The sequence below is a fragment of the Lutra lutra genome, chromosome 8 (assembly GCF_902655055.1).
Source record: "Lutra lutra chromosome 8, mLutLut1.2, whole genome shotgun sequence".
In the NCBI taxonomy this organism is placed as follows: Eukaryota; Metazoa; Chordata; class Mammalia; order Carnivora; family Mustelidae; genus Lutra; species Lutra lutra.
In genome coordinates this window covers 27,250,108-27,262,466 of record NC_062285.1, presented here as the reverse complement: position 1 = coordinate 27,262,466, position 12,359 = coordinate 27,250,108, and the positions used below count along the sequence as shown (strand labels likewise).

The following is a 12,359-nucleotide window of genomic DNA, read 5'->3' as shown; positions in this document are numbered from 1 at the left end:
AACCGAATCGCAGTGAATAGTGGCTGGTAGCATTTAGGGACTGACCAAAGCTCTCCATGAGGGCACTGTTTTCAGATACTGTGTATTTATTTTCTAGTGAACATGTGGAAATAGTCTTAAAATTTTGGTGTTTTCTTTTACTTCAGAATCTTATTTCCTTCCTTACCTACTATAGAAGGGAACATGTATTTGAAATTGTTATACTAGTATCTTTTTCACTTTGAAGAATAGACTTAAAAAGATAATTCCTCATAGCCTTTCCCTTTTTTTCTTTATAAAGGATTCTCCAGCTTTCCGTTGCACAAACAGTGAAGTGACAGTTCAACCCAGTCCCTACTTGAGTTATCGACTTCCGAAGGACTTTGTAGACCTATCTACTGGGGAGGATGCTCACAAACTCATAGATTTTCTTAAACTGGTAAAGTATATGTGTACTTAGTACACATGTGTGTACACCTTTGTTTTCAAATTGACTTTGTAAAATTTCATTGTACCCATATTCTACCTAGATTTTATTTGGTTAGGTCATTCTATAATGAAATATATAAAGTAAGCTGTAGGAATAATTTATTGCTTAGAATGATAGAAAATCTGTTTTATGGTATTTATGCTTTCTGAGTAATTTTCACAATACTTGTGCTTTTGAAGAAAGTCTGTATACTGTTATAGAGCTAAGAGAAGATCCAGCTCTGAGCTGTATTACTCAAGGGGAATGTGTGTATTTGTGCTCTTGTGTGTGTTGCTATGTGGGAATGTTTGCACAAATGGAAGAAAGAGAAGTATTCAAGTACCTGAGGATCATGTGCCTAGGAGCCAAAGTGATAAACTTATCTGATGAATTAGTTAAGACATGTTTCTCCATGATGATTTTCGACCATATCTGTTGCCAAGGGCTCTAGAAAATCATACTTGCTGACAGAAAAAGTGATCTTGACTGAAAAAATATCCCAACTAGAATGTGCTAATTTAATGTATCATGGTTTCTTTTGACAGAAAAGAAATCAGCAAGAGGATGACTGATGAGAGTGCCAGAGTTAAGTCTGAGGTAAAGAGGAAACCACGTTGGCATCAGGAGGCTGCTCTGACCTCACAACTTCCTGTTATCCCACTTGGGTTGGGGTGGGAGGTGGAGTGAAATCAGTAGCTTTTTATATCCATGTATATTAAGCTGGAAAAAAAAATGGAGGGACTTTGCTACTTGTAAAAATAAATAATAAATAGATCTTAAATATAGGAAACCATACTGTTCTGATGATAAATACCTTCTCTGAAATACCTCACTCTTTTGGCTCAGTCTCTTGAGATTTATCTGTGTTTTCTTGTGCTATTTACAGATGTTTCTTGTGCTACCTATTGGGTAGATGGGCACATTTATATTTGTTATACAGAAATGGGTTCTTTTTTAATCATTGCTATTTCTTGGAAAAAATAGAACCTTATACTGCTATAGAAAATATTTTTCCTACTTTGAGAGGATTTTCATATAATTTTTCTATTGGTTTATTTTTGGTTTGCATATAACTAAAATAATACAGAATTCTGAAGCTATCGACTAACCAGAAAATGTCAGTATATTACAACTAGCTTAATATTTAATGTGTATTAGTAAAACTGTCACAGATTTAATTAGAATTTGACCTTTTTTAAACACATCAGAATTTTGGAGAGGTAGATTCACTTTTCTGAGGCTACCATATGAGTAATTATTCTTCAGTGCACTAAAGGGTAATGAGTATATCAATAATATCTAATTTACTCAGTACTTATTATATGCTTATTATTACTTATGAGTACTTATTATATACTTATTATATACTCTGCTACGTGTTCTTTGTTTATTGTTTTACGTCCTGGAACAATTTTAAAGAAATCGACATTACCATTTCCCAGGGCATCTATCTAATGTGGTATCATAGAATCTTTTACTAGTTGGAGGTATGTTTTTCAACTTAGGAGTGCACATTTGAATGCTCCCATGGGAAGATAGAAAAGTGGAATAGAATTTCCCCTTTCTGTGTGGTTATGGCAGATTATACATAATCATGAAAGATACTTCTTTTTTTTGGTTATCTCAAACTCTGTAGCTTTTTGTGTGGTTATAATCACTTGGATATTAGTATTTAAAAAAAAATACAAAGATCAAATTGTGATCTTTGTACTCAGTATATCCTATGCCATTTCTGAGGCCAGTTTTTGAAGTTGAGGTGCTTCAAAATATTTTTTTTTAAGCCACAATTGAGGGAGTTGACTGCTAACTTGTAATAGAGGGATTTATTATCGTGAGTTGACTTAACCTTAGCTTTGGAAGCTGGCTTCATCAAGGTGGTACTTCACCAGTCCAAAAAAGAAAAAAAAAAAGATGTATTTAATACCAACTGAAAAGAAATGGACTGTAAATAATAGAAGGACTTAAATAAAATGTGGCAAATATTTTATAAAAAGTACAATTCTTGATATAAAACTCATTAAATTTTTGCATTAGTTTTCCTGAGGCATTACTGAGTTCAACTCTCACTTTTAAAAATGTGATTTTTATACATTATTTCCCTAGTATATTTAATTTTTGTTGATTAGCTTGATGTTAATAGTAAATATAGGCCAATGTGCAGGAAATGTTTTCCTACAGTCAAATGATCATTTATGCCTGCCTAAAGATTAGTTTTGAATTATCCTTATATTTTATTGGCATCTGTTTTTTGTTTTTTGTTTTGTTTTGTTTTGTTTTGTTTTGCTTTGAGGTACTTCCAGTTTGTGCTTAAATTTAGAAAGAGAATTAGCTTGATCCTGAAATCCTACCTTTTGAAGAGAAGACATTGTAGCCGTTGGTTTAGTCAGGTTGGGACAAATATTTTTACTTTGTCCTGTGGAACAGTAGCATGTTATCATGGGCCTCCAATACAGCAGACTTTGCCAAAAAGTTCTGTTTTTAAGTCTCATTTTGATATGTATTTTCATAAATTTTTCCCATCTACTCAGCCATTTCTCTTAGGGTAATTGAGAATTGTGTCCACTGTTAAAAAAACAAACAGTAGAATAATAGTTGAAAATTCATTTGTTAAATGAGAGCCCATGTAATTCTTTTTATATAGTATATCACTACATACATACTAAACCCCCAGCACATGGTAGCTGTCATTATCATTTTGCTTTGCAGACCTCTGTGTATTAAAGGCAAATTCTTTTTTTAATAGAATCAAGAAGATTTTGAGTGGCAAAGGACTTCCAAGATGATTCGGCCCAGTTTCTTTCCCTTTTTTCCTCCTTTCCTTCTCCCTGTCCTGTCTTTTTTAACAAAGCAGAAAACTGCTGCCCAGAGGAGTTAAGATTTTTCCAAAATTGAAGCGGAATCAGGACCACAAAAGAACTTCTATTCTAATGCTATTCTCTAAGGGCTTTTAGCCTAATATTTTTTATAGATAAGTTTCGACCAGGACAGATTAGTATTTTAATAATAGAATTTTCAAAAAAAAAAGTTTTTTCTTGAGTATAGTTGACTAGTTGACACACAATATCACATTGGTTTCAAGTGTACAACATAGGGATTCCATAAGTTTATACATGATGCTGTGTTTACAAGTGTAGCTAGGGATATTTTTAAAAACATAAAGGTAAGTACAAATTCACATTTGTGTGGAAGAATTAGATGAGAAGAGATATTAAATACAGAAATTAAATGAGGAAGTAACTGTCTTTGAAAAGTTAATTCAGTCTCATGTTTATATTAACCAAGCTCATCCTGAGAGGTGACTTAACCATTTTTAGACATTTTAAAGACAAAATTCCTATTTAATTCATTGTTATATTTACCTTTGCTAGCACACAGAAAACAGTTTCTATAAGTAATCTAAGAAAATAAGTGATGATCAGCGCACCACTCACAGCACAGGTGTGTCATGGATACACATGGGTGGCCTGCGGGAAAGGGAATGTAAGACTTAATAAAGCAGTTGGGCAAGGAGTCCTGCATCCTCTGAAGAGAGCATGCATTCAAATGCGTCTTTTTTCAGTCAAGGGAAACCAAACCAAAACAGTGTCCGGAAGGACAGATAAGCTGGTAGAGGTGGGGTGACACTTGGTACCGCACCGACCGGTCCCTGGGGCAGAGCCTTGGGGGCTGGGCCGGAGGTCGGTGCTGTGCGCGCGCATCCGAGCGGTCCTGCTTCACAGACCGCGAGAGTGGGCACCGCTCGGGAACCAGCAGCTGTGGAGGTGGGCGCCGCGGACACCGACACCTGCTCTGGTAAGAAGAGATTTCTGAGCTGGCGACAGGGAAGAGATACCGGAGGTTGGGGAGAAGCCAGCCACATGAAGCGGGGCAGGAACGGCCCACAGGAGCGTGGCCTGAGGTGGGAGAGGCGACCGGGGTGAAGGCTGGGGCGTGGGCGAGGGCAGGGCGAGGGCCAGGGCACTGCCCGCGGCTGACGCGTTGGGATTTCATTCTTGCGGGAGGTGAGGAGCCAGGGCGAAGGTTGAAGCAAGGGAGAGAGATGATGGTCTGGGTTAGGTTTTCGAAGTGGTTTTCTGGTTTGTGTGGAAAGCCGATCAGTTGGGAGAAGGGTGCCTCATGGCCATCATGTGAGTAGCCTTGGGGGGAACTGGGGTGTGGGCACACTACGGGGGCGCCACTGAGGGGGAGCACGGGCGGGATGCAGGGCGGGAAGGAGCAGCAGGAAGCCGACCGGTCTGTCAAATAAATAATCTTTAAAAAAAAAAAAAAAAATCATTGGGAAATTGAGTATAAATAACCTTATAACCTTCAAAATAAGCTAAGCAATTCTTAATGATTTGGGGAGAAATCAATTTCTCTGAGAATTTGGTGAAAGCTGTGGGCTCTCCTGAGAGGGTCATAGATCCCAGATTAAGAATCCCTGGTGGGATGCCATGTAGAATCAGATTGGAAGCCAAGGATTCTGTAGTTGTAAGAATGGAGCCATCCCATACTGTATAGTATACTGCACTTTTAGTAGCTTCTAACTTTGATAGTTTCTTTTTTTAACTAATCAATTTTTTTAAAGATTGTGTTTATTTGTCAGAGAGCATATAAGCAGGAAGAGAGGCAGGCAGAGGGAGAAGCAGGCTCCCTGCTGAGCAAGGTACCCGTTGCAGGACTCAATCTGAAGGCACACGCTTAACTGACTGAGCCACTCAGGTGTCCCTAACTTTGATAGTTTCTAACAATGGTCTTTTTGTAATTCATTTATAATGCATCCGTTTCAGATTGTCAACTCTCACTAAACTGTGTGTGAGAATTCAACCAGAGAATCAGAACTAGTATGATACCTATGTACATGCATACAGATGTATATATAAAACCTTACTACATGTGTGTTTATATATAGATATTATATACACACATACATGTAAGTACATACATTTGTGTGTGTAAATAAGGGTTTTATTACAAGGGATTTATTTATGCAGTTGAGATGAACTGGCCATGCAAGTCTGAAGTGTATAGACCAGGCTGGAAGTCCAGGGGCATGGGCGGAAGCTCTTGTCCACTGGTAGATTTTCATCTCATTTAGCCTCAGGAAAGCCTCAGCCCTGCTTTTAATGTCCTCTAGGTGGTTAAGTCAGGCCCACCATGAAAGCAATCATTATTTAAAGTTAACTGATAGGGGTGCCTGGGTGGCTCAGTGGGTTAAGCCTCTGCCTTTGGCTCAGGTCATGATCTCAGGGTCCTGGGATCAAGTCCCACATCGGGCTCTCTGCTCGGCAGGGAGCCTGCTTCCTCCTCTCTCTCTCTCTGCCTGCCTCTCTGCCTACTTGTGATCTCTCTCTGTCAAATAAATAAATAAAATCTTTAAAAAATTAATAAAGTTAACTGATAAGGACTTATTTAAAGTTAACTGATAAGGACTTTATTTACATCTGCAAAAATTTCTTGGCCGCAGAACTTCGCATTTGTGTAACTGCAGGATGCCATCACAGACTGGACAAGAAGGTCACATTGTACGTTAGAAGCTAATTCTTCTGATGGATTATAATTTAAAAAGTATACTGTGTGACTTAAATAATAATTCTGATTGTCTTTAAAGGAGCAACTGATTTTTCGCTGGGATAGGTGTTATCCTTGGAAGGAGGTGCTTTCAAGAATACTGTATATTTATTTTGTGATGCTGCCACCACTCCAAAACCTTTGAGTTTTTGCTTTTTTTTTTTTTTTTTTTGGAAGTTCTATCATCCATTTATAAGCCACAGAAGGAAATCTATCTTATTATTTTATTCAATACCTTGGTTTTTTTTTTTTTTAAGATTTCATTTATTTACTTGACAGAGACAGTGAGAGAGGGAACACAAGCAGGGGAGTGGGAGAGGGAGAAGCAGGCTCCCTGCTGAGCAGGAAGCCCAGTGTGGGGCTAGATCCTAGGACCCTGGGGTTATGACCTGAGCTGAAGGCAGCCATTTAACCGACTGAGCCTCCCAGGTGTACCCAATACATTCTTTTTTGACCAAAAGTGATAAATACTTCCATATCACTTTTCTTATTCATCAGACTTGGTTCAGAATTTTTCCAAAATTCAGATGTCAGCCTCAAGAGGCCTGAATCCATTGTATGCACCACTAGGACATTAATCTTTCTGAAGCACAATTCCAGTCATTCTAATGCTTATAGCCTCCCAGGTTCCTATCACTTGCAAGTTAAAGTAGACTTCAGTGGGCATCCAACGCCCTGTGCAGTGTTGCCTCAATCTGTCTTTAGAGACTAATTTCACCCTAGCAGCCCATATTCTCCAGCCAACCTAGATTACCTGAGGTAGCTGAGGATGTCTTTATCTTTCTCAACTGCTCCCTTTGCTGTGCCTACCCTATTTACCCCCACTCACTTCCTGCTCAGTCTTGTTATTCAAAGCCACCTTTCACAGCCTGGCTCAAGTGTTATTTTCCTCATGAAATTATCTAAAGATTTTCTTTTGTGCTGGAATTTTCTTTCTTCCTTTCTTTCTTTCTTTCTTCATTCCTTCCTTCCTTCCTTTTTTTTTTTTTTTTTTAAGATTATTTATTTGAGAGAGAGAGAGGGAGATGGAAAAGCAGGCTCCCCGCTGAGCCAGGAGCCCGATGTGGGACTTGATCCCAGGACCCTGGGATCATGACCTGAGCCAAAGGCAGACACTTAACCAAGTGAGCCACCCAGGTGTCCCTTGTGCTGGACTGTTCCTCTTATATTTAGAATCCTGTGCAGTATTTGTAAGAAGTAGCTGTCATGGGTGTAAACTTAGGGCAAAAACGGTGTACTTGTGGGGTGTCTGGGCAGTTCAGTCAGGTCCGAATCTTGGTTTGGGCTCAGGTCATGGTCTCAGGGTCCTGGGATTGAGTCCCAGTTGGGCTCCCCACTCTGCTCAGAGTCTACTTGTTCCTCTCCCTCCTGCTCTTCCCCTTCCTCATGCTCCCTCTCTTTCAAATAAATAAATCTTTTTTTTTTTAAGATTTTGTTTATTTATTTATTTGACAGAGAGATCACAAGTAGGCAGAGAGGCAGGCAGAGAGAGAAGGGGAAGCAGGCTCCCCGCTGAGCAGAGAGCCTGATGTGGGCTTGATCCCAGGACCCTGAGATCATGACCTAGCGGAAACCAGAGGCTTAACCCACTGAGCCACCCAGGCACCCCTCAAATAAATAAATCTTAAAAACAGAACAAAACAAATAATCTTAAAAAAAAATGATGTACTTGCATTATTTTCTTATAGGGGTGTGGTGCTTTATCTTGGCCAAATGAAATGTGATTTAGCATCATTGAAGGTATTCTGACTTAGAAGCAGTTCAAAATGAGTTCCCAAAACACTCCACAGTGGGAGCATCACTCAAGCTAATAATGCGTCACTCTTAAGGTCGACAATTTGAAAAATGCAACACTGAATTATATATGTTAATTTTCCCCATTCACATTATAGAATCACTACTTCTGAAGGTTTTTAGAATTCTTATCTTCCCTTAACTAAACCAGATCATCAAGACCTATTGCTGTTATCTCAACACACAGCATTCATGACAGAGCATGCTGGCCCTGTGAATAAGCCCCAACTGAGTAATTATTTCTTCATGTTTGTTCTAAAAAATGCTGTAGAACTTCTGTATATCTGTGTTTGCTTGCCTTTTATCTTCCAGACATTTACACCCCTCCTGCTTCCTCATGCCCAGCTCTAACAAGCACTATCTCCATATGAGGCAGGCCCAGACAGAACTGTAGCCACTGCCTACAGAGCTATGCCTTCCATATGTTTAAAGAGTTATTCAGAATGATAACCTCTTAGGATGCAGTTGTGCTTTTGTTTTGTTAGTTTTACACTTAAGTGAAAAATCATGCTTATGAGTTGTTGAATGTCAGCACAGCCCTAGGAACCCAGCTGCCTGGGTTAGAATTGGCTTTGTCACCTACTGCTAGCATGGTCCAGGACCCGGTAATGTGTCTCTCTGGTCCTCCGTTCCCTAGTCTACAAAACAGAAATGGCAATAGTGCCTACCTGTCTCGGTTGTTGCCAAAAGTCAGTATAGGTCAGTTCTTGGCATCAGACTCAATGCTCAGGATATATGAGCTCTTACTTGCTCTACTATATCACTGTCATCATGTGATTCCAGTGAGCTGTTTACGTCTATATTCTAATAATCCAATAATATGTTCTGCTTTCTGCCTTCCTGTGTTTGGGGGAAGAGAACCAACACTCATCCAGCTTCCCAAGACTCTGACTTCCTGAGTGTCAGTGTGTGTATTTCCAGAGCCACTCCACTTGGCCTGGGACAGGAGGGAGCATCAGGGGCTAAACAGTTAGTTGAGAATAGAGCAGATGTATCAGGGGGCGCCTGGGTGGATCAGTCGCTTAATTAAGTGGCTGCCTTCGGCTCAGGTCATGATCCCAGAGTCCCGGGAACGAGTCCCGCATCAGGCTCCCTGCTCAGTAGGGAGTCTGGTTCTCCCTCTGCCACTCACCCGTTCAGACTCGCTCGCTCTCAAAGAAGTAAATAAAATCTTAATAAAAAAAAAAAAAAAGAACAGATGTATCAGGAATGCTTTAAGTGCAGTTATATTAAAGCAACAGAGTAAGGACTAAAACAAATGCATTCATTCAGGAGACATAAGAAATGACCAACCTGATAGTAAAAAATTCTAGGATAAGGGAATGCCAAGTGTCTTGTGGACATTACCTAATTTTAAACTCTGTAGCTATATGAATTAAACCATTTCTCCCATTTTGCAGAAAATGAGTCAGTTGCTCAGATAATAAGCAGTAAATGATAGACCTATGATTCAAACCCATATTTACCCTATGTTTTACTCCTTCAGAAATCACAGGAGAATAACCTGAAGTCCATTCAGGTTTATCCAGACTGTCTTTAATTAATCTATGGCTCTTGATTTTCCCCTACAAGTAAAATATATACAGCATTCTCAAAAAATCCTACGGGAGGCCACTGATCCAAGGAGCTCCTACTTTCATGAACTGGATTCCAAGTAAAGGAACAAATGTGGAAACATAGAAAATAACACTTGGAATCTCCATAGTACTTCTAGGACAGACTTCATTGTCCTGTTCGAAGAGTTCATGATTCTCTCAACATACCAGTCACTGCTCACTTAAATCAGTCAAGCTGCCTTATTGTAGCTGCACAATAAAATTGCAAGAGGCCAGCCATTCTTCTTGGCGGCCAGGGAGACCGCCCTGCCAGAGAGCGTGTATACTGTGCTCTGGACTTGATGAGCACCCTCTGCTTTGTCTTGGTTCTGTAGTTCAGGGTCAGTACTCATGACTCCATGTGGATATTTTTATTGTGTGCCCTCAATTAAGCTTTTGGCTTCACGGGATCCCTTCTACTGAAGCAGTAGTGATGCTGCGTGGCTGGCCCTTGTACCCTTGTATTCTTGTTCTAAGTAGATTGTGATTGAATAGATTGCTCAACTTTTATTACATTTTAAGGAAAACAACAACAAACCTAAAAAACTGAAAGCTAATGTGTTCATACTGGGCACTTTTTTCTTGCCTTTCTCCACTTCAGAGTCTAAGTATAATGCATCTGTGTCTGCTGGGAGTCAGCCTCAGGACCAATATGATATTTTAGAATGTTCGCTTGCTTCTGAATCTTAGGTTACTCCAATTCTTTCCCTTTTTTCTGATTTCCCTGGACTGGTAGGAGGTTTATAGGCCAGTGGTAAAATAGGGACACACATACATAGAGGATGTCTGAGAAAGAATAGATGGATACATATATGTATTCACAGCCAAATGGTAGTAAATGAAGATGTGCCTTGATTTATGGTTGGTGTTATAAAGTGTGGAAAGTGAAATTTTATAATTGAAAGTTTAATATAATTTATTGAGTTTATGAGAACAGGACTCCATAGTTTAAAAAAAAAATCCTCCCCTTGAGTCCCATTATGCAAATACCTATTCATCAAATGATCAGTCCTGAAAATGGGTTGCTGCATATCTGTTTTCTTTAATGCCACACAGCTCCATACACACAATAGGGTGGTATTTGAGAAGGAAAATGGGACTTATGGAAGGAATTGTGCTTTCCTCATTGTGATTGGAGAACCAGGAGACAAGAGGATACTATGTGGGTGCCTAAGCTGTGATATACTTTGGTCTTTATGGGAAACCTGTGTGCAAAGCATTGAAAGGCTTTGGCTCCTACCTTCATGCCCTGCATTTATTTGCAGTTCACTGGGTGTCTAACTGTTCAGAAGTTCAGCCAACTGATTTCTCTGAACAGGTGGAGGCCCGTCTTTCTTTTGATGGGATGATTTCTTAAGAAGTAAGCCCAACCTTAATCTCATTGAGTTCTTTCCCGTCACATCATTGCAAAACATTGGGCTAATAGGCATGGTTCATTATTTACCTTTCTTCCCAGCTCCTAGCCCCAAATAAGAAGGGGGGGGGGTAACCAGGCAAGAAAGAGCACAGAGGTTGTGTAAGTATATGTATGTGGACACATGTGCTCACAAATGTTAAAGTTGATTTGCTTTGGTGCACTTGGTAGGACTTGAATTGGGAATAAGGACATGTGCCAGAGACATGAAGGAAGAATCATCAAAAGATAAAATACTACAGCTTGAGAGGTGACTGGGAATGACCTAATCTCCGTGGAAACTTCTCAGTGGGTCATGAAGTAGGATAAATGGCAGCAGAACCCTGGAGGGTTTTTCTCTAGATTCTCCTGTCAGACTCACAACAGTCACTAGATAAATTGTAGGTCTTCTTTTCTTTCTTCCTCTTTCCATTTCCCCACCTTTGTCCCTTTTTGTCCCAAGAAGTCATCTTGTGCAGCCACAGTTTATATGTGGGGCCCATTTTTGGGTTCTAAAGAACTGGACAGGACTGTATCCAGCACTGTGCATTTACTCTTGCGGAAATAACTGACAGCTTACCCTTCAATGTCTACAAACTGCTTTCTAGATGAAAAGTGTTGCATCAATGCCAAGTAACATTATCACTTTTAGGAGTGCTTGTTGTCAGCATGGTAAGAGGCGTTTGTCTCTGGGCCCACTAGAAGCCCAATCCACAGCCCGTTTCTCCTGTTTCTCTCAGATACAAGAGAAGCATTGATGATGCTGAGAGCATCATTGTTCTTAGTTTTAAAAAAAAAGCGGACACTCGAAGAAAGAGGACACTGGGTAGGGATGTGGGGAAGAAGTGATGCAGAGGCATAATCTCAAATACTCTTCAGTGGCACCTGATCTTGACTGCAAGGGAATTTAGGGTTGGAGAAATCGATGGAGTAAGAAGAGACACAACATTTTATTTATTTTTTTAAGATTATTTATTTATTTATTTATTTGGCAGAGAGAGACAGAGAGAGAGAAGAAACACAAGCAGGGGGAGCGAGAGAGGGAGAAGCAGGCTTCCCGCTGAACAAGGAGCCCAATGTGGGCCTCGATCCCAGGACTCTGGGATCATGACCTGAGCTGGAGGCGGCCGCGTAATGACTGAGCCACCCAGGCGTCCAAGACAGAACATTTTAAACAGATGACTTTAAAATACACTCTAGGGCAAAAGGATCATGGGGACCTCTTCCAATAAGTTAGTAGGTACAAGAAGTGAAAAGTGCAAGGCTGGCAGAGGGCTGCTGCCCATCATTATTTGTTGTTTGCAAAGGAAATGAGAATCCCTGGGGTGAACAGCTTTAGAAAAGGAGAAACAGGGGTGCCTGGCTGGCTCTGTTGTTAGAGCATGTGACTTTTGATCTCAGGGTTATGAGTTCAAGCCCCACTGGGCATAGAACTTAATTTAAGAAAGGAAAGAAAAGGAGAGATAAAGATCCTAGGATATACCACACTCACTTCCGGATTTTGAACACAAAATAGAGCTGTGACACAGTTTGAATAATGGGAAGAAATATGGTCAATCAGTAAAGCTTCAGTTGCAAG

The 12,359-nt window shown here is 40.0% G+C and overlaps 1 protein-coding gene across 2 annotated transcripts in view; it reads left to right on the top strand.

Moving 5' to 3' along the window:
* CDC123 (cell division cycle 123) overlaps positions 1-1,241 on the top strand; it is a 57,740-nt gene extending 56,499 nt beyond the window's left edge. For both annotated transcript variants that reach the window (XM_047741978.1, XM_047741977.1), the window contains 2 exons: positions 281-418; positions 994-1,241. In XM_047741978.1, the coding sequence (XP_047597934.1) occupies positions 281-418; positions 994-1,020 (165 nt within the window). In that variant the 3' untranslated portion in view covers positions 1,021-1,241. The remainder of the gene's footprint in view (positions 1-280; positions 419-993) is intronic.
* The last annotated feature ends 11,118 nt before the right edge of the window (positions 1,242-12,359 follow it).